This window comes from Phyllostomus discolor, chromosome 8 (genome assembly GCF_004126475.2).
Source record: "Phyllostomus discolor isolate MPI-MPIP mPhyDis1 chromosome 8, mPhyDis1.pri.v3, whole genome shotgun sequence".
NCBI classification, from domain to species: Eukaryota; Metazoa; Chordata; class Mammalia; order Chiroptera; family Phyllostomidae; genus Phyllostomus; species Phyllostomus discolor.
This window is the reverse complement of record NC_040910.2, coordinates 62,152,589-62,174,920: the sequence shown is the minus strand read 5'-3', so window position 1 is coordinate 62,174,920 and position 22,332 is coordinate 62,152,589. Positions and strand designations below refer to the sequence as shown.

The following is a 22,332-nucleotide window of genomic DNA, read 5'->3' as shown; positions in this document are numbered from 1 at the left end:
GAATTATCTCCAAGTGATAGTTGAGGCTCCACACGAAGAGTATTATTGAAATCATGCCAGTTTTATCAAATATAATGTGTTTATTTTGAAGAACATACTTGTAGACAAGTCAATAATTTGGTTTAACTAGGAATTATAGTAGTGTACAATATGCTAAATGAGAATGCTATATTGAAACTGTGTCTAGGACTTTTTAATAATTGATTATTCTGATAGTTGGAGACACAGTTGAAGCAGCTTTTTCCTAGTCTAGTGATTAATTCTTGACACCTCATCTTGTGATAAAGACTAACATACTTTAGACAGCTTTAATAGAACAAATTCATTCAACAAAGTTGATTATACATTCTATAAAGTACATTCTCACTGTGTGGGTGGAGTCTGTTTTCAAAAGGGAGGAAGAGTAGGGCACCCTCAGCCAGTCACACGGCCCTGCCCACAGGTGGCTACCCTCCACCGGACCCCTCCTCAGTACTGCGCAGTATCTGGGTCTTGTCTATGGTCAGGAGAACTCCCTCCATTCTCCATCCCCTTCAGCACCGCGAGCTGCTATGATGTACAGAGTCCTTCTGCAGCCTTCTCCAAATAATCACCATCAGCCCCAGGCTCTCAAGCTCCAAAATCCTGAATATTCAGGGCTTCTTGTCCATGACAGAGAGGAAATGGTTTCCCCACGTTAAGTTCTGTAGGTTGGATTTATTTCAGAAGGGGCCTCTCTGAAGTTTAAAAAAGTGAAATTGAGTTTCATTATGCTATAGAAATAAAAAACATGAAGATTTGTCCTTGGAGGTCCACTCATTAGCAACTTCAGGGTCCTGACAGAGGGTCAGTGCTGTTATAAGTACAGTACTGTTATTACTACATTTAAAAATGCCAGTTAGGTTCTGTCAGAGGTGGAAGTGTACAACTCCTGCATCATAAGAATGACAGGTGACACTTGAATGAAACTGGCAACTGTCCTCCAGGAAGTCCCAGGATTTATAAGATGCTTCGGATGTGACTGGTCACAACGAGACCTTGTGGACAGGGAGAAGAGGCTGATACAAACCAGACACAAGGCAAGGCGGTGAGTGGATGAGAAAGGATGAAAAGCACTGGTCAGGTGGCGCATTTGATGGAAGGGCCAACTCCTGGAGGTCAGGTCTCCAGTCCCAAGGGACAAGGGACAAGGACTCTTCCTGCATCCCACCCCGTTCAGGTGCCTGGGAAGATCTGTCTCATCTCTGCGGATTGCAGAGGACTGGTGGTGACCCTGGGTAGTGGTGAGCTCTTCGAAGTTTCCAGAGTGATGGAGGCAGCAGCTGGGACGGACGGGTGTCCCTTGAGCCATGAACTGGAGTGAGACAGTCACTGAGAGGTTCTGAGACTCCATCTCCCAGGGAGCGCGGTTTAGCCTAAGACACTCTCCTCCCCTAGCCCAGAGCGCTAAGATCTGGGTACCACAATCCAGAGCGGGTTTTCCGAGTCTCTTCACTTAGGGGGGGTGGTGTTGGGCTTGGGCTGAAATGGCAAGTTTAATCAGGGGTGCTTGGCAATGACTTTTAGGGCTGATTACAGTACTGTATATTTTCTTACTGTTTCTGGTAAGATGTTAACATTACTGGTTCATTAACTATTTGACAGAGGAAGAATCCAGCGGAGGCACCTAGGAAGGAGGTTGAACAGGATCACTCTTCAGTAGTATCCAGCCTGGACAGAGGAGAAAGGGGTGCAGGTCACTCTGCTGGTTTAGAAACCCACCGAACCGGCTCTGGAGCGTGAGCTGGGCCTGGGCCTCTAAGTGCGTTATACAGGAAAGTGTGTCACCCCTGTCCCCAAGAAGTCCAAGTGCGATTTGGACGGAGGATAAAAAATTATGCTCTCCCCTCAAAACAACAGGAACAAGACAGCTGATGAGGGAGGCGGTGTTCTGGCCGGTGTCAGTGGGACAACGTTAGAATAGAGACAGGAGTTTAAAATGCTCATTTACTGTCCTCACATTGTCAGCAGGAAGCTGAAAGTCTCTACATGAAATCTGAAAACTGGTGAGCAGGGCTAAAGCCACTAAAATGCCAGAGCAGGACGGAACCCAGCCCACACCCACTGAGGCCGAAGAAGCGCTGCCACAACACGACCTTCGAGTTCAAGTGGCGTATTTGATTTCCAAAGGCCGAACCCACACCCTCCACGACCAGTGCTTTCTGTCACCTGTGTTAAGTTTCACTGGAACCTTCTCTTGTGTACTTGTATGTACACATTTACGTGTACAGAGAAAACTGCCTCCTGCTCTGAGACTCTGACATGCTCCCTTTTGATTTCCCATTTAAAAGTGTTTCAAATCCATCCTAATTCTGGAAAAGTGAATAAAATCACATCCACACGTAAACAAAACAACCAGTACAGGAAAGCAATTTCAGAAAAATGTTCACAATCACAATAAATAAAGATTCCTCCAGTAAAATATGTGAAATAAAAGGTGAGTCAATGTTTTTAAAAATGGATAAAAGCTCCAAGTGAAGAGCAGAGCAGCAGCAAGAGGAAAATAAAACCAAACCTTTACCTAGTCTCACGCTGAACCCAAACCAGTCAGACAACTGACACACCCGCTCACAGCTCTGGGAACTGGGGGTGGAGCACAAAGGGGCCGGCTGCCCACTGACGCCCACTCCCTCCCTCTGTCGGTGGGCGGTGGGCAAGCCGAGGCCTACGGGCAGGTGGGCTCAGAAAGGGCCTTGCCCAAAGTTATCTCAGTTGATCTCAAAGCCACATTTCTCGTTCCCAGCTGAACATGTTTATACATTGCTGCTCCTCTGGTCCCTTAGGGAGAAAGGCCTGTCTGCCAAACCCTTTGGGAACTTTGGGCAGAGGCTGCCTGGCGGGTCCCAGCCTGCCTGGCAGGGTACCCTGCCCCGTGGGAGTCTTCCGGGAACCACGGCCGGCCTGGGAGCACAGTCGGCGTGGACCACCAAGCATTCCACGAGGCTAAGGAGTCCATCCCGACCAAGAGGACACGTGTTGGGCTGGGGTGGTGTGTCGGGAAAAGCGGAGAGGCAGACACTGACCTCGCACCTCGGACCTCAAGACAATGAAGAAGAATGGCAGAAAGCTCCTAGATTGCACACACTAATTTGCTACCATGGATTCTAAAGGCACATTTTTAAAAACCAAAACAACTACTCAAAACAAAAAGGGACTTAGAGGTTTTTAGAAGATCCTCAGACTGAAACAAAGAGCTCAGTGTCTGAACAGCGGAGACTGGCTGGGGCGCTGCTCCCAGGAGCCCCCTTGTGGAAATGGCGTGTGCCAGACCCTGCTAGGCCATCGCCTCTACACTTCTTTAGACTCCAGAAACCCACCCTCATCCTTTTCAAATCGTGGAGAAGTTTTTACACACTGATACTCTGGGACAAAGTCCTAAGTGCCTGAAGACAAATTAAACCTTCTTTTTCCAATAACCCCTAAGCCTCCAGCTGCAGAAAAACAAACGCCTAAAAGAAGACATGCCCCACGTGGCCCACTTCACGTGAACAAAAGGAGGCGCTCCTACAACACTCTTGGCACACAGAGCTGGGGTCTGAACTATGCTGCTCACTGCTCACTGCTTACCACACGGCCAGAAAAACCCACAGGGCCTTTCTCTCCAGCTCAGCTCGGAATTTCCGAGAAAACCCAGATGATTTCAAAGGCAGCTGGTATCTCCAATTGCACCAAAGCTGTGATACTACGAGCCAACCCCCTTTAAAATGAAATTTACACAAAATACGGATATAAACACAGCTATTTTCCAGCCCATTCCTCATATGTGTTGTCGATAGGTTCCCTCTGGCATCACAGACAGCTGGCTGAGAGTCCTGAGAGACCACACCTTGGCCTGTCCTTCCTCACTGTCCTTACCGTGGATTTTCTCCTTCCCCGCAGGGACACACAAGCTGCCTTGGGAAGCCAGCGGTCGGGAGGGCCTCTCAGCAAGCCCACGTCTATAAGAACTAGTCACCAAGGACAGGCTTCACATGGCAGTCAAATTCAGAGGAACAGCCTGCCAACTTCCCTCCCAGAAGTTGCTTGCCCAGCACTCTCATGCACCACAGGACTCTCCGCCTCCACAGCCTGGCCCACTGCTTTCGTGTGCACTCAGAGCAAAACTGAGACTGAGGCGCCGAGAATGGAAGGTTCCGAGGGCCAGCTGGCTCAGAGCTTTGTCCACAGCTCCCATGGTGATGGAGGCCCTGCAGCCACCAGGGCTCTGGGCCCAGAGCAGCCGAGGCTCCCAGCAAACAAGGGGGGTGGCTGTGCCCCCATGAGACCATCTTACAAAAGCAGGTGGCTGGCCAGTAGGCCCGAGTTTGTCAACGGAGTTAATTCAGAAACTAGAGGAGCCCCCAGGACACAAGCAGCGCACAGCGCAGCCACTCAGGCGGGTCAGCACAACTCACCTTGACGAACACAGCGGCCATGATGCCCAGGAAAGCGAGGAACAGCAGGCTGAGTTTTCCTTTGCTGAACCGTTTCAAGAGGAAAAACTTGGCCCAGTTCACCTTTGACTGGCTGTTGGGAGGATATCTGAGTTTGTTAGCACTTTCTCTCTTTAAACTCTTTAATAAACAGGCACGGTGATGAGAAAAAGTATTGAAACTATGTTGTCCGTGATAAGCTCCCATCCCGCTTGAACCTGAAACAGGGAATAGACAAAGGAGGCTCTGCTGTAGGTGACACCAGCTACTTCTCTGTGTAAACGCTCCCCACTGCCTCGCGCCCCCGCCCTGTTTATCTTCTTGGCCAGCACACATGGCTCTTTTCAGGGAACCCTTCCAGTGCCCCAGCAAGGTGAGCCTCCCTGTACAAAAAGTGCTCTGTAGAGTAGGGCCAGCACGTTCAGCTCTCCGGCCGGTGCCCTCACTGAAGCCAGGGACAGTGCGATGCGTTCTCTGCTCTCCCTCTCACAATCCCACAGGATCACAAACTATCACCACCCCCAATTCCAGAGAGGGAAAGGGAGCTTAGCAGGGTCAGGGGACCCGCCCAAGGTGAAAAATGCAAAGCAGAACATAAACTCAGACTGGCTGCACTTAAGTGCTGTGTGTGTGTTCTGTCCCCGCCATCCCACGCAGCTTTAGTTACCCACAGCTTCTTCTAAGCTCCCGGAAAGGAACCAAGTCCAGCAGGACAGGGTCATGCAGCTGGGTGACAACAAGTGTGAACCTCTGCCCTCCCAAGGAGCCCCGCTCTGTGCAGCTTTCACTCCTCTGACCCAGGCTGTGTGTGGGGCAGACCCTGGGGCGGGGCGCAGTGGCACCTGCACCGGGCAACAGGGGGTCAGGAGGCAGTTCACGGGGCCAGGCTACCGGCCCACCACTGAGATGACAGCTGGAGTGGCAGGGAAATTTAGCAATATATATCAAAAGATTTGAAAAGCATTTTAAGGGCATACACCAGAGATTATCATTAGATACAAAAATTTAAATTTTTTTGCTTTGGGTTCTAGTTCTACGTTTTCCAAGTTTTCTTAGTAAGCCCAGGGGAAAGTGCTTAGTAAGCACTTAGGGGAAAGATGTTAGTTTTGTCACAAAGAAGGGGTCAATGGTGCCCAATGTCGCCTGTCAAAGACAGGGCTGTGCCCGGGCCACCATGTCTATGCTCTGTAGGCACCTGCGCCCTTATAGGGAACAGTGTCTGGCCGCTGCTTGGGTGCAAGCAGGATCCTGTGCGTGTGGAGGAACCAGACACTCAGAGGCTAATGTAACCCTTTAAGAATGGGGGCAGTGAAACGTCAGTGACTGCAGCCCAAATTCTGCTAATCAGCCTTTCTTTCATTCACTACCTCTCCATACCCGAACACATCTGGTCCATCAGCAAACCGTCCTGCTCTACACCCCAAAACCTCCACTCCCTTTCCACCAGCTCCCCTGCCACCATCTTCATCCAAGTCACCACTGGTGCCAGTCTCGACCTTGCAATGGCCCCCAGCCCAGCATCTCCCCACCTGTCCTTTATGTGAATCACTGTGCTGGGCACTGGCAATACGTTTATGTCCCAGACAGACACCTGTGGCAATCTGGAAAGCAGCCCGGGGTTTCCCGAGACAAGCTTGCCTTAAGCAGGAAGAGGTGGTTTACAGGCAGACCAGGCTACCGCATTCCCATGGAGTAGTTTGTTTATGCTGTCACGGAGAGGCAAAGCAGGAGCTTCCAAGACAATGGCTTTTACTGTTTGCTTCTTGCTATGCGAGTTCTTACACATTTGTTCATTTGTAACATCTCTAATAGATAATAGATAATAGAGAAGCTTAGATTCCAAAGCAAACAATAAAAAAATGAGGTCCGTCATCCCAGGTGAAAAAGAGGCAGGTAGGTCACAGCCCAGAGGGAGCAGCAGGCTGTGCCCACAGAGCTCAGCGGAGAGGGGGCCCCTTTAGGCCCAGCCTCTCTGGAACACAGGAGGCTCTTCTCACAGTGCGAACCAACACAGGCAGCGGCCGTTCCCGGGGCAGAGGGCTGGGGAGCAGCCCAGCGAGCACCACTTAACGCCACCCCTGCAGACACACAGGGACCTGAAAATGCTTGGCCGGCAGTCTGCTCTGGCATTCCGAGCCTCTCATGTGCTACCGCCCTTCGACCAAAGACAGGGGCATTATTATTTAATTTGAGACCTGACTGTTGGCCCCCCTAAACCTCTAAATCTGGGAGAAGGACAGTAGACAAGCAATGAAAGGAGCAAAATAATGACAGACTGGTAAGTGCTACCAAGGATGGGAGGGGGGTGACAGGGCAGAGACGGGTCGCGCAGCAGAGAGCCTGGCAGGGCAGGGACTCCCTGCGAGGTGGTCAGGAGGGGACCGTGGAGCAGAGGCGCCCCAGCAGCAGCTGTCTGTGAGAGCCTGAGGAGGGCCTGCTGTGGGCAGGAGAGAGGACACTCACCCACGCCTCCGAAGGGCAGAGAGCTGAGCATGAAGTGCATGATCACGTCGTTGGCTGTGACTCCGCCGCTGGATGTGCTGTCAATCATCCGTCGGACAAGCTGAGCGACAGAACATAGGTTCCGAGTCAGTAGCGCCACAGCGGGCTGTGTGCTGGAACACACGGTCTGCCTTCAAGTGTTGGCACAGCTATTTGAGTTTGTAGACACCGTGCCAAGAGCTTCACCAAAAATAAGTCTTTCTGCCATCCTCTCTAGAACACCGGGAGTCTCTTGCTCTTCCCAACTCATGGAACAACTCAAGGAAAGGCAGATCCCCAGACCAAAGGACAGACAGCAAACACGCTCACTATTTAACCTCTCAGACGTACATCTAGCACTTTGAGGGAAGCAGCCCCGAATTGGTCCTATTAAGTTAGACTACCCAAAATGGCAGCAAAAGCATTTTTTTAAAGTAAGAGACCATTCAAACTACACTCTGGCTTTTAAAAATTGTTAGTATTTCTCTATCTCTGCTTTAAACTACAGAATATGACTTAAGTTGTATTGAAATGCAACAAATATTTAAGATTTAGTGCCAGTTTCTGAAGAACTAGATTGCTGTCCTAAGCCCCTGACAGGGAAAAAGACTCTTGCCGAGTGGTACAAGTCACCTGCCCTGGGTGCCAACAAACCTGAGGGTTCTTCCTAGGCAACAGCAGGGGACTAGTCACCACAGATCACCCAACTGCTGTGCACCCAACAGAAGCACTCCCCCCAAGTGCACCCTGGCCAGGAGACTTGAGGTTTTAGGGTCCCATCCACTGCATCACCTAAGGACACTTAAAATGCCAGACCTCCGCTTGTGCATCATCATCCCTTCTTTACTGAGCTGTATTCCGGTCTCACTTAGCGCATCTACAGTGATCTGCACCTCAGCAGCACCACCAGCTCCTGAAGCTGCAACAATCCCACCTGTCTACCACCACCAGAGGCTCACCGATACATTTGAATTGTAAGCTCAAACCTCGACTGTCGCATCTTCCCCTTTAGATCTCGCTTTTCTTCAGAGGGCTCTTGAACCTACTTGCCCACCTTGAGACCACTGTCCCTGAGCAGCAGCCAGTACCCTTGTGATGCAAATAAATCAGCCACACTTTCTGCACCTTTCCAGTGGCCAGGCTGCCCATGCTGCTGTCACATGGCATAAAATGTTCCCCTATGGGTACAGTCATACCATCGTCACAGCAAAGCAATGTAACTGGAGGAACTGAAGGTGTCACAGAGGTCTCTGTCCCACACAACCCTGCCCGAGTGGCTGTGAATACCATCTGGGTAAATGGAGGTAGGGAGCTCTTACACAGAAATGTACAGCAGATTCATGTCAGAAAAGCTCCTAATGGCAGTACATGAAATTCTTCCAACAACAGGGGAGGTACTTGAGTTAAAAAACTTGTGACAGTCATCCGTGGAGACACAGATCTTTCCCAAGGAGCATAGGAAAGGTTACAGCCAGAACCCCAGGGTCTTATTACCCAAGATAGCAATCTAGGAGCAAAGCCTCAGTTGGTGGATTCCGGTATCACACACAATACACCATCATTTGCTTTATCACAAAGAGAAAACCCGAGTTACAATAGTGGCTTATCACAGTTTGCTGTTCTCTACAGTTTACCTTATTGTTATGAGAAAACACATAAAGAGCCAAGGGCTTTTCACGTTCATTTATGAATTTTATGGCTTCATCCTCATTCTTCACAGGCACTATTGGAAGAATTGGTCCAAAAATTTCTTCTTGCATCACCTTGGTTTCAGGATCAACGTCAGTAAGTATTGTTGGGGCTAAAAAGGAAATAGGCAGTGAAAATGTTACAGAAGACAGAAATGCAAAACGCTCACCTTACACTTTTTTCATCAGGTCATCTATCCGTCCTGTCTCTATTCCTACCTAAGTGCCATCCATTGGGAAAAAGTCCTGAGTGTGTGGTCAAACTGTGCAAATTAAATGACCACAAACACATGAACCAGAGGATCCTCATGCAAACCAAAATATATATACCTGGATATATCCTATACATGTTTAACATGTTCATAGCCATATTCATATTTATGTTCATAACAGGAGATTATTTTCACATCTTTCTGGGAGCAGACAGACCCTCTATGGATGAAATCAATAGTTCTTTTTTTTTAATCCTCACCCAAAGATATGTTTACTGAATTTTTTAGAGGAGGGAAGAGGGTGGGAGGGAGGGAGGGGGAGAGAGAGGGAAAGATTGATTGAGATGGATATTGATCAGTTGTCTCCTGTACCCCATATGCGCCCTAACCAGGGACTGCATCTGCAACCCATGTATATTCCATGACAAATCAAATCTATAACTGCTTTTTAGTGCACAGGATGTCACTCCAATCAACAGAACCACCTGGCCAGGGTACTTCTTAATTCAAGTGCTTTCTTTCATAGAATCTCATTGACCTTTATTTCCATTCCATTATAGATTAAGAAAGCATATTTAAATGGTCAACAGTCCCTAACCCTTAGTTCAGTGTTCCAGCCACTATGGGGAAGGCGCACAAGAAAGCAGGGTGGTCTGGATGTTGAAGAAGCTTTGCAGAGCATCCCAACACTCACTCGAGTCAGTCACCTCTCTCAAAAAGAGCCTGTGAATGCACTGGATGGTCAACCAGAAAGGAAGACACCTGACAATGACGAGGCAGCTCTTTCCCTTTGCTCTCAGTTTCCTACGAGGCTTCGGCAACGTGGCGGCAGCTCTTGCCAGCACACTCCACTAATGTAAAAGCTGCTTCCCTCATCAGAGGACTGATTGGTTCGGGTGTCCACCCTCCTCTGCATAGCCACGTGCTCAGGTAAGATGACCCTGACTCTAAGTTGGGGGAAAGCCCCTAAGTAGTCTGAGCTAATCATGATAGACCTTTAGTCCTGCTGTTAATTAGCCTAGAAATGGGCAAAGTCAACATGCTGAGGATGGGGTTTTACGAGGCTATTCCTGAGCCAATGAATTCACAGGCCAGAAGTACTGTGGGGCTGCTCATTATTAGAGAATACATTTTCCTTATTGCTTAAGTCCTTTAAGTTTGTTTTAAGTTTCATTTTTTTTTTTGTAATTCACAGCATCCTATCAGATAAAAGAAGATAAGTAAAGCTAGTTGGGGCAGTTTTTCTGCCAACTAAATGTGTAATTCTTCTTTTATGTTTATTTAGAAAAATGTGCTTAAAATTCAAGCTAACACATATTTATGGCAAAGGGTAAAAAATACAGAAAGACAGTAAACAAATAATGTGAAACACAACAGAGCAAAAAAGTTATTTCTGCAACAGCTCTGGCAGCAGCTGCTTGTGGAATCATGGCTGAGCTGCTTCCTCCTTTGTGCTGTTTTTCCACCCACACACTGGGACTAATCACACAGAGCTCTATTCTGCTTCTCAGGGCACTAAGGAAGAAGAAAATTAGATAACATATGTGTAAATATAAAAAAACCTATCACAACACAGGTGGTATCATTAAACTAGTGCATACACGTGACCATCTTTTAAGGGTTTATAAAAGTACACCAGAAAGCAGTAATTAATAGTTTTTTAAACACTAAATATCTGTTTGTCGTCAGTAAACAGTGTCAATAAAACTGTCAAATTGCCACTGCCCCATGAGAAAAGGTGGATTTCCATTACCTATGTAGCGGGTGGCTTCGTCAGTGTCCCCACCAAAAGCTATCTTTTGTCCTTCAAGCAAACTTAGTAATCTCTTAAAATGACGAAGATTGATGATTCTTTCATAATCAGGAGATTCTTTTATGTTTTCTCCATAAAATTCCTATGAAAGCAATAATGTTTAATTGTCACAAAAGATCCTGATTTCAATTTAATAAGTATAAAATCTACTCATGCCCCCAAATCAAATCGGCTTTATGCCATCACACCCACCCCATCAAGTACTTCAACAGTGCAGACTGTGCCTGACTTACAGGGTTCAACTCGTGATTTCTGGACTTTATGATGGTATTGAAGTGATACGTATTCAGTAGAAGCCGTACTTCAAAGTTTGATCTTATGCCAGACTAGTGGTACGTGGTACAACGCTATCTCACATTGGGCAGCAGCAGCAAGATGACTGCCCAAGTGCAAGTGAATGTAAGTGTTCTGAGCACATTTCAGGTAAGCTAAACTAAGCTATGATGTTCAGTAGGTTAGGTGTACTAAATGAATTCCAATTTACATATTCAATTTATAATGGGTTTATCAGGATGTAGCCCCACTGTATGTCAAGGGGAATCTGTACTAGCTATGAATTCCTTGGCATGTCAAGGATGAGAATTAAAGCACACACACACACTTATCATGTTCCATGGTTTCAGGGGTTCAAGTAGATCTCATGCAAGAGCAGGTGCAGAAGGAGGCCTCACTCTATTCCAGGGTCACCCTGGTTTGCCCCTCCTCTGTGGCTGCTCTCTCGCAAAGAGCTGTCTCGCTGCAGCAGAGACCCTCTGGCCTGCAAAGCCTGAACTGTTTGTTCACCGGCTGGCCTTTACAGAAACAGTTTGCCAAGCTCTGTGCTGTCTCATTGTTTCATAACTTCTCTAGACTGGTATTTCCACCAGTCTCAGATAACAGGGAAACCACTCAGAAGATCAAAGTACAGTTTTGGTAAATTAAAGTAGTAAAACAACCCCAAAGGCCATATAATCAATATTTACTATGTAAAACAAACACAAAATCACTGAATTGCTGCGTCACTTCAAAGCCTTATGAAAGCTCTCAGCTTACTCTCAGACCACGAGGAGCCCTGCTCCCCTACTCTCCACAAACAGCCTCCGGTCTGGGCGGGGCAAGATGTCCAAGCTGCACGCTGAAATGCAAGTCCCTGGGCCCCAGCTCCAGTGCCAACAACCATAGTTTTCAATGTGGCTGTGCCTCAGCGTCACCAGGAGACCCCAGACCACCTGAATCCCAGTCTGGAAGGCACGACTGGGAACTTCTCTTATGTGGCTCCCTAGCGACCTCGGTGGAGAACTCCTATGTTAAATGTATGAAATGCCTCAACGAAAGACTGCAGGCTCACTCCTATGAAGACGAGCTTGTCACCCTACCCCGCTAAGCACGTCCTCTCTGACTCTCACGTATTTCCAGTCTCACAGAAGTCTTTAAGCTGCTCTTTGTCAGCCCACATTCCCCAAATCTAGCCACTTTCCCTCTCATGTTCTCCTTGTCTGGCTCCGTCTTCAGTCTCATCACTTCTGCCCAAGACCCTTGGTGCTCAGGCCCACAGTCACCCTGTCCGGAGCACTGTACTTCTCTACCTTTCCTGGTAGAGTTTCTAGTCTCTGCTCACAATGTTATTCTTTGGTGCTCTTGATGCTTCCTCTCAGTGCTCAGTTAGCACCTGTCAAGTGGACAACCATTTCAATTCTCTCTCCCACCCAGTGGTGTTAATGGCCCACTGGTGAACTCTGTCACACTGGCTCATCCCATTCCTTGCCTCATTCCAAATTATACGTATCTTCGAGGCTGAGCTCAGGACACCACCAACCAGCCTGCCTTGATTCCCTCACTGAAGATCTTTAAATGCACCAAAAAACTGATAACCGTGCCAAGAATATACAGTAAATAGGTATTTGATTAACTCACTCCTCCAAACTATTGGCTTTCCTAAACACTCTATATACACAAGAACTGATCGCCTTACCTAGCAATGACCACTATGCCAAAGCACCCTGATTATACTTCCAAGCATTAGCAACATTCTCTCGAAACCACAAAACTTGGTTACTTACTTTATTTTAAAGCACTGATTTTTCACCCAGCATGCTGCAACAATTTGTAAAACATGCAGGACCATGTAGTCAGGAACACTGACCTTTTTCCCTAGACTGTCAAATAAAAAGTGACAACAGCCATACAACAGCAACCACCCAGTGTGAATGACTCCAAATTATACTGTTTTTTAGGGGGGGAGGAAATTATCAAAAAATATATTTTTCAGTGTGCTGGATTTTAGTAATTAGTTTGTGTGTGTGGCATGCAATGAAAAAGGTTGAAAATTCCTGTTTTAAAATATATGCCACAATTAACCAGTTGTTTCATCAACAAATCAATTAATCTAAGTGGGTTTAACACCAGCCTAACCTTGCTCTCAGTAAGCATTCTATAAAAAGGGCACAGAGCATTTTTAATCAGCCAATAGTTAAATTTAGTCACACTGGAATTTTCCTGGAAAGGGAGGGAATCTATAAAGAGTTGATTTGAACGACCTTAATGAAACCAATGAAATCAGATGTGTTAAGCACAAACCTTCACATTGTCCTTAATCTTCTGCACGACTTGATTCTGGATACATGGTTCACAGAGAATGTAGTCAGGAGCAATGCAGGTTTGACCGCAGTTCATGTACTTCCCCCAAGCTATGCGTCTGAGGGGGAAAACCAGAAGCCCTAGAATTAGGTCTATGATTCATCTGTTACATAATTTTGCATTGTTTGACTGTTTCCAACTAGCCTGTAGCCATAAACTTACTTGGTAACCTTTATAAAAATATATAAATGTTTTAAGAACTCATCTCTAAATCAGCTGACTGGAACTTAGAATGCATTTTCCAAACAGTGGGAAGTACTTGGAAGAGCAGGGAAATTCTCATGCCAGCTCATGGGAAATGGGATTGTAGAGCAGTGAAGCCATTCCTTGCTACAAGAAAAGAGAGAGCCTCCCCATACCCACTTCCTCCTCCCACTCCAGCCAAGAGAACATGAGAGATGACAGGAGTTCCACAACGCCTCTTCTGGCTGCAGCTTTAGGTCCTTCTGGCAAGGCGTTCAGGCTTGCAGAACGAGAGCCCCTCCCTGCACTGGCAAACTGTACCCACGTAGAAACCAAAGTTCATGACATAAACATTAACCAACGGAGGGTCCCACCCACCATTGTGGCAAGCAGACTTCTACTTACGAAGCCAGCGTCACCCCAGCCCAACCCTCTACATCCCGTCCTTGCTGCCCATCTCTGAAGGGGAGAGAAAGCCACAGCACCCTGAGCACATGGTCAGTTCTGGGTTTTGGAACTTTCTGATAGCTAAACCTGATTTAGCAGAGAGTATCTGAAACCTTTTGTTTTCTAGTTCCTTGATGCAAGATGCTAGTCTAAGTTAAAAGAAAAATAATACTGGTTTTACCAACAAAGGAACTCAGTTAAGAGATCAACATAACAACCTTTCTACTGAAAATTTAAAGATTTTTATTAGGCATACACAGTGCTTTGGATTACCTACTTCCTGGATCATCTAGCAGCAAAATAGTACAATTTCTTACAGATCTATAATCTAAAGAACAGAAAGCACCTTCTCCACAACTCCTAAGGGAAATCTTGTCATGTCATGACCTACTGCTCATCCCTGTAGGCAGTGGCACAAAGGGACAGTGGATGAAAGTCTCCTGCTGCCCCTGAGGACATCAACCACCGAAGCTGAACAATACTTCTTGCTTGGGGCCAGGAGGCGTGGGTTCCAGTGCAAAGAGGACACATTCACCTATTTGGAAAAATCTCCACTGTGCTAGGCCAACCCCAGATGACCAGAGAGCCAGGCTCACCTGCAGGCGATGTCCAGGTCACAATCTTTGTCAATGTAACATGGACTCTTGCCTCCCAGTTCAAGGGTCACAGGAGTCAGATGCTTGGCAGCAGCTTGCATGACAATTTTTCCAACTGCAGTGTTTCCAGTATAAAAAATGTGGTCAAATCGCTGCTTCAGAAGCTCTGTGGTTTTGTCAACACCGCCATTAACAACAACATACAGGTCCTTAAAGAAAGACAGACATAAACACTCACGCTGCCAGATTAACCCAATTGTGTGACATGAGCAGTTTCTTCACCAGAAACTCGTAACATTGAGTAAAACCACGAAAAGTTGGAGGCCAGCCCCTGTGAGGACAGAAAGGGAGCAGACAGCGGAAAAGGGCAGAACAGAGTCAGATGGCATCTGAGAGCCATCAGCCTTCTGTGGAACTGACTGGAGGGCACAGTGTTTCCAACATGAGCTCATCAATGAAGACAACAAAGAGAAGAGAGCAGATGGGTAGACTTGACCAGGGAAATGTTTAAGACGGGGGCTGTGCAGGTTGGAGATTTGGGTAAGAAAACAGTGGCTGCTGTGAATGACCACAGGACAGGCCCCACCCTCATGTCTTAACCTGAACACTCTCTCCCTACACAACACAGTGCAGGGCTTAGCCTGTGATAGGAACCAAGTAAATGTCTGCTGAATGAATGGTCTGCAAAGCATAACAGGCGAGAATACTTGCTTTTGAAGTCAGGTCTGGGCTAAATCTTCGCTCTGTGACTTACCCAGCTCACAAGACTTCTGGCAAGCACTGAACATCTCTCAGCCTTAGTTTCCTCATCTGTCACCAGGAAGCAGTCACACAGCTTGGACTGAACCCTCACATGACTGTGCTACTATTAAAACTAATATGAAAGAGGAAACATCTTGAAAAACAACATGTAATGACAGAACAGATGGCAAGGAAGACAGAGATGAGTTCAAAAGATTCTGAGGTGCAAGCATGAAGTAAAAGTTGGCTTGTGGACCTCATGCTCCACTTGGTCTCTCGCTAATTAGGAGGGCTAATTAGTCCTCATTCACTTCATAGTTCAACTGCCAAAAAAGTGTTTCAAGTTTTAACTTGCATATGGCTGAATCAGCAGAGCATGTGTGATCGATCCCCACAACAAGCTAAGTGAGGCGGGGTGGCCATTACTCTTATCCATCTGGACTGCCAGACAGTGAATAATTTACCCCCGGCCAGGGGCAAATTAGGACCTTCAAACTCTATCTTCTGGTTTCAAGTCCTACTCAATCCATGACATCTCACTGTTTTTATCCTTCTTCTGAGCTAGACAACCACAGCCATTAGAACAACATTGTTCTGTGGGCTGCTGTAACAGCGCTTACTATGACAAAGAACAGTATTATTCCAAGGGCCAGAGTTGGCCTCTAGATTATTATATATTTGCAGTTACAAATATGACATTTTAAAGCCATCTGTCAATGAAAGTGAGATAAGGACTCCTTCCTACAGCAAGTCCCTGTGGAACTAACAGTTCCAACTCCATGGTGGGGCCTCCTGCACCCCCTCCCGGGGAAGGTGTGAGGACCTCGGATTTGAATAGAGGGTGAACCACCTGTGGTTGAGATCATTCCCATCATTTGGCTTTGATACTCTCAAATGCCAGCACTTTAACCCGAGTGATGGTCCCCACTCTGGCTCAGGAGGCCATTTTCCTTCCATAGTTTCATGCCACACACAGGCTCACTTTAAAAACACAAGTGTTCTTACATAGTCGTGCTCCACTGAGACAAGAGAGGTCGTCAGCCCAGCACAGCACTAGGTTCCTCATTAAATTCTCTCTCTAAATGAATACATCTAAAATCGTGTTAGCTCAAACAAAGGTCAATCCAAAATGCCAGATGGCAGAAGAGGATCTATACGTAGCAGGGGTGCCTATGAAGCCATGGGCCCAAATGTATTTCCCAACCACAGCAGCTGAGCTATTCCACAGTTTATTTTGGAGCTTAACTTCTTTTATTAAACCAGCTGCTGGAAGCTTAAGGAAATGCAAACAGATCCCCAGCTATCAATCACACACACTAGTAGAGAAGTCAGACGGGTGCTCCCCACAATAAGCAGATGTGCTAAAAATGGTCAAGACATTCTTACCTGGTCTAAATACTGGGGAAGGAGCCTAGACAAGATGTTGGCTGTATTTTCACTTACTTCAGAAGGCTTGATAATCACAGCATTTCCTAAATAAAGCAAAATGCAGGACATTATCATCTAATGCTCAACTAAACTTTTTAATAGCTACCAAAAGGGTGTTCATGTAGGGAATTCAGGCTAAGTATTCCAATTATTTCTTTTGCTCTTCATGCTGCTCTTCCTTCTTCATCATGAGCATAAGAGCTTGTCTCGCTTTCTCAAATGCTAACTTCTTGGTTCTCATTATCTTCAGGTATCTGACAATAGGCTCCATCAGCCTCCCCCACTCTATCTTTCCATCACTTTTTTCCCACTCCTACTCTTGGATTTTATTCTCTGTCTTGCAATTATTGGGCAAAAAGGCCTTGTCAACATAAAGCTATTGACCTGAATCCTGCAGAAGTGAGACGTAATCTCTCGGCATTTACTAGAAACCCAAGCTAGCTTTACTACCAAAGCCCTTACCTGAATGAAGAAGTGGTCAGACTGAATCAAATGGTTTATCCATGGCCAGAGCTGGCAAGTGACACTACATTAGAATATGGATGCCTGATCCCAAATTCCTGAGGCTATACTTATGCCTTTATACCCTCATAAGTTTATTTCCTGGGTGCTACGAAAAATAGTTATGCTGTCCCTGACTGGTGTCATTTAGTTGGTTGGGTGTCATCCTGAGAAGCAAAAAGTTGCGGGGTTGATTCCCAGTCAGGGCATATGCCTGAGTTGTGGGTTCTGTTCCCAGTTTGGGGCACATTCCAGAGGCAGATAATCCACGTTTTTCTCCATCTTTCTCCCTCCATTCCCCACTCTCTAAAAATAAATAAATAAAATCTGGAGGAAGAAAGTTACTCTGCAAATCTATGGAGCCCATTTTTAAAAATATATATTTGTGAATTCTCAGTACACTGCTGGTGTAAACCAAGGCATACCATCAAAGCAAATGTATTTAATTAGCCGTCATCCTTAATTTATAATCAACGAGAGAATAAGACCCTCTAAAATGGTATAAAGACATAAACTGACATCAGACCTGCAGCAATGGCTCCTATCAGTGGCTGAATGCTGAGAACAAAGGGGTAGTTCCAAGCTCCTATAATCAACACTACTCCCAAGGGCTCTGGTTGAATGTAGGCCTCATCCAGCATGGTGAGCAGGTTCTTCTGGGCTGGTTTACCAGTGACCCATTCAGGAAGCTTCTCTAGCACAAGATCAATTTCCCCAAGAATGGTAATGACTTCTTGACTGTATGCATTAAGTTCACTCTGTTAGGAGAAAATCACAGTAAACCTTGCATGAGTATGACACATTGGCCCTGATGTCAAAAACTTCAGGCCAGGTACACCTGTGGGGTATACTGGTGTTATCAGACTAGCTGATTTGCCATCCAGATTTCTGTTGCACCCTCCAAACTCTCAATCAAGACTTGCTAACTTCCTCTCTAATATATTCAAGCCCTCTAAATCTTTCTTTAGTGATCCAAGCCACTGAAAAGCAGGCTTAAACATACCTTTCAGGATGACTTCCCTGATTAACAATGGCTTGCTTTGATCACCATAGCAACTATGCTTTTAACCTGTATCTTAATATTTCACGCTTAATACAATGGTTTATAACTATACTCATGTTTCGTCTGTGTGTGTTTTGTTTCCCAACCAAATTTAAAACTCAAGGTCAAGGAACTTACTATATTCCTTTAGTAATTCTATATATGCCTTTATTCACACAAACATTTGATAGTTGTAGAATAAATGATTTTGACCTTTAAAAATCTTAATGATCCCATCTTGTTTATTTGATACCACAGACCCTCTCCACCTAAAGTACACTAAAGGATATTTTATACTGTTGTTACTATTACTTACTGATGTTATTATTCTTCAAAATAATCTTTGATTGGGGGACATGAGGAAGTGAGCAGGAGCCAGAGCAATGTCTTGTTACCCCCGGAATAAAGATAAAAAGTAAAAACAAAATGATAATATTATTAGAAAATATAAAGGAATATTTTTATGACCTAATACTACCCAAACCCTTGCTACTCAAAGCTTGGTTCCAAAACAGGCAGCAGGGCATCACCTGGAGCTTATTAGAAACTTAGAATCTCAGACTTTCTGAACCATAATTTGCATTTTAACAAGATCCCCAGGTGATTTGCCAATGCACTAGAGCTGGAGAAACAACGACCTAAAACGAAATCATGGAGGAAAATTTAATTGCAAAAACAACCAAAACCCTTGTCTACAAAGAAACAGTAAACAATGTTGGAAAACAAGAAATAGGGAAAAAATATCTGCAATATATTACAATGACAAATCACCGAAATCCATGATATACAAAAAATTTCTATGGGAAAACAATCATAAATGCAACAGAAAACAGGCCAAAAAAAATATATATGGCATTTCACAAAAAGAAACCAGAAAATGTAACACTTCTGTGTTTGCTGACACGCACAACAGGGCTGTCGCTAAGCAAGGTGGGAGGGTCGAGAAAGTCAGGGGAATTTTTGCTTCATCTTAACTGCTGGAAATAATACTCCCACCGTACCTGCGAAATCAAAAATAATGAAAACCAAAAGCTCAGGAGCAGTGCACTCTCCAAGTAGGGCGTACCTTGCACAAGTCGGAGGCGATGGCTGCCAGAATGTCCTTCTCCTGTTCCTGCACCATCCTGCGCAGAGCCTCCAGCTGCTGCAGCCGGAACGGCAGGGGTCGCGACCGGCCGGTCCGGAAGGCGTCGCGAACCCGCTGGACGTGGCGCTCCATGGTTTTCCACCTGCTAAGAAGACAGGAGATGTCGCGGGTCGCCGGGGCAGCAGGGGCGTGATGGACGCCAGTGCGAGCGGGCGCCGCTGTCGTCTGCCCCTCGCCCCGGGTCCCGTGAGCCCCACAAGACCGACCCCCAGTCGCGTGACCCCACAGTCATCGGCCCCGCCCACTCCCTGGGGCCAGCCCTGGTGGGGGTGTTGGGTTTGCGGCCTGCTGACCAGACGTGTCCTTGAGTGGTTCTGGGGCCTGCCACGAAGGGTCCGAGAGAGGAGGCTTGGGGTGACAAGGAGAGTCGGCGCTAGGCAGGATACCCTCACCAGCAGGAAGCTCACCATCAGGAAGCGCTCACCATCAGGATGGACGCTGGGCTCACGCCTGGGGGCGGGGGGCGGTTGCTCCTCCGGCCTCCCCTGCGATTGGTGGCGGTGGGGAGGGGGGCGTGGCCAACACAGGAGGCAGCCCCTGCCGCAGCCCGCGCAGCCGCAGCCCGCGCAGCCGCAGCCCGCGCAGCCGCAGCCCGCGCAGCCGCAGCCCGCGCAGCCGCAGCCCGCGCAGCCGCAGCCCGCGCAGCCGCAGCCCGCGCAGCCGCAGCCCGCGCAGCCGCAGCCCGCGCAGCCGCAGCACATCATCGGTATTTTCTGAAGTTACCCTGTCTTGTTTTCTGCCACCCTGTGCTCCCTGGCTGGGCCCTCTGGGTTCTCTTTAGGAAGACCTCTCTCCCTTTCCGTACTTCTAAGGCAGGGATGTCAAACTCATTTCGCGGGGCCCACATCAGCCTTGAGGCTGCTTTCAAAGGGCCAAAATAATTTTAGGACTGTATAAATGTATCTACTCCTTAACTGTTAAGGAGTTGAAATTACATCTGGCCCTTTGAAGGCAACCGCCAAGCTGACATGGCCTTGGTGAAAATGAGTTTGACACCCCTGCTTAGGGCTCAAGTGCCCCAGGGCTGTGTCCTTGGCCCTCTTCGCTGTTCACAGTTGCTCCTCATCCAGTCCTGAGGAGGTGGTCAGAGAGGTTGCAAATTCCGCCTGCAGTCTCACCCTTTCCTCTGAACTCCAAGGGGTGCGTCTGTTCAACTACCTCTCCTTCACCTGTATTTGAACTTCCAGTAGGCATCAGCAAGTTTGCTTCAGGTAGAACTTTTGATGTATCCTCATCCATCAAGCAAAAGGCACACCTCCTCCAGTGTTCCCAATCTCGATAAATGGTAGTGCCTTTCATCCCACTCAGGCCAAAGGCCTTGGAATTGTCCCTGAAGCTTTTCTTTGGCCCTGTCTTCAAACAAACAGATTGAAGCCAACCACTTCTCCCCAGTCCAAGTCAGAATCATTTCCACCTGCACTGGAGATACATCAACATCCTACCAGCTTCCCCACTTCCCTGCACTCTGGGGGTGGTCTGTCAGGCCTCAGATCTGCATGTGCCATTCTACACTTTGTAGTGCAGGGCCCCAGCTCCCAGACCACCTGGCTCCTGCCAGTGGGAAGCCTGAGCAGGTAGTAAAAAGGCAGGGAGAGGAAAGTAACTTTTGCTGCTGGATTCAATCGTGTGCCAGTTGCTGGCCATTTCCATAGTGGAAGTGGAGGTGGGATGATTCCTCACTTCAGCAGTTCCTTCCTTGGTCGAGGTGGCACATCTAGTACATCAAGGAGGGTGGTGACAGCATCTACAAATGGCACAAAATCAGGTCCCCCTCCTGTGGGTTCCATCCAGGGGTATTTGGAACAGCGTCTAATCTATATCACCCCAGGCTTCCTTTTGATGTTTATTACTCTTAAAATTCCCTGCACCTAAAATAACTATAGAGCAGTTTCTCTTTTCATGGCTGGATCCTGACTAGTACAACTTGCTATATATACAGCCTTTTCCCCACCTACCTGTCAGCTACCCTTTCAGAGAGTACCTTGACCATGTTACTTCCCTGCTCACAACTTTCTGCTTACTATGACATTTAGAATAAAGTCCAAAACTACTCCATATTCTTCAAGCCCTATATGACCTGGCCCCCAGCTTCCTCTCAGACTTCATTTTGTATTATTCTCTCACTTAGTTGGAGTGGTTTTCTTAGTTTCCTTGCTGTTCATTGAACGCTAACTGTGTTCTTGTTGGGAATAAGGAAATTAAGAACTAAATTTCCTCTAGTAGACAAGAACCACATTGTAGCTAAAAGGAAACGATAAGGGAGACACAGGGCAGTTAAGCAAACATCCTGTGTCTAGCAGACGCTCTCCCCTGAGTAGGCTACATAAGCAGTGCTTTGTAGTTTTTAATGAGAAAATAGAAAACTAGCTAGCTAGAGCCAGGAGATTACTAGGTTAATGAACAAACAGCCTGCCTTCCTGCCTTACGCAAAAATGCTTGGTTTGAAATTCCCGCGCACAGTCTCTGTAAGCGAATTGCTAACTGCCACGTCTGCTTCTATATAACGCTTGCTTGTTCGCCCCTATATAAGAAAGTAGTTGTTCACGCTCGCGGCGGCTCTCGTTTGCAGCTCCTTGTGGGCACTGTGTCGCTGGACACTTTGAGAGTTCGCCCCTGCGCAGGTTAAATTTGGCCAATAAAATAACATCTTTGAACCCCTGAAAGTCTCCAATATTGGTTCTCGTGTGTGCTGGATGCTACATATGGAGGCCCCAGCGAGATCTCCCTTATTGGTGGAGTTTTGGTTCGGAGACCAGACGGGCAGCTCGAGCTTAGTAAGTATTCGCTGAGGATCCTCTTTTGGTTTCTGGTTTCTGGGCTCCGGAGCAAATAATCCTGAGGTAATAGGTGGGACGCTGCTGATAACCTACCCAGGAACCTCCAGAGGCAGGACGCCGCCCCTGGAATTTGGTTTTGGAAATTAAGTAGTGACCGGTCACCTTAGATTCCCTTCCCTTTTGCGCCGCACCGCACTGCGATTGAAATATTTGAGTGTGTGAGTGAACGA

General features: G+C 47.0%; 1 protein-coding gene across 6 annotated transcripts; it reads right to left on the bottom strand.

Annotated features, from left to right (window-relative positions):
* Positions 1-64: 64 nt before the first annotated feature.
* ALDH3A2 (aldehyde dehydrogenase 3 family member A2) lies at positions 65-19,862 on the bottom strand. Of its 6 annotated transcripts, none has more exons than XM_028534434.2 (11): positions 19,750-19,862; positions 19,245-19,410; positions 17,663-17,894; positions 16,594-16,679; positions 14,467-14,675; positions 13,181-13,298; positions 10,565-10,706; positions 8,546-8,712; positions 6,894-6,993; positions 4,413-4,648; positions 65-1,689 (listed from the first exon to the last, which is right to left on the bottom strand). In XM_028534434.2, the coding sequence occupies exons 2-11, from the start codon at positions 19,395-19,397 to the stop codon at positions 1,675-1,677; spliced, it is 1,458 nt and encodes a 485-aa protein (XP_028390235.1). In that variant the 5' UTR covers positions 19,398-19,410; positions 19,750-19,862; the 3' UTR covers positions 65-1,674. The 6 variants fall into 6 exon arrangements, with proteins under 6 accessions (XP_028390235.1, XP_028390236.1, XP_035888803.1 ...); XM_028534435.2 differs by having other exon boundaries at positions 19,619-19,758; XM_036032910.1 differs by lacking the exon at positions 19,750-19,862 and adding an exon at positions 19,624-19,677.
* Positions 19,863-22,332: the final 2,470 nt, after the last annotated feature.

Excerpts from the sequence above, each read along its gene's own strand:
- ALDH3A2 (XM_028534434.2), bottom strand. The coding sequence starts at position 19,397 with ATGGAGCGCCACGTCCAGCGGGTTCGCGACGCCTTCCGGACCGGCCGG. Across the intron at positions 17,895-19,244 it reads TCGCCTCCGACTTGTGCAAG|AGTGAACTTAATGCATACAG; the intron begins GTACGCCCTACT and ends TTCTCCTAACAG. Across the intron at positions 14,676-16,593 it reads TTCCCCAGTATTTAGACCAG|GACCTGTATGTTGTTGTTAA; the intron begins GTAAGAATGTCT and ends TCTTTCTTTAAG.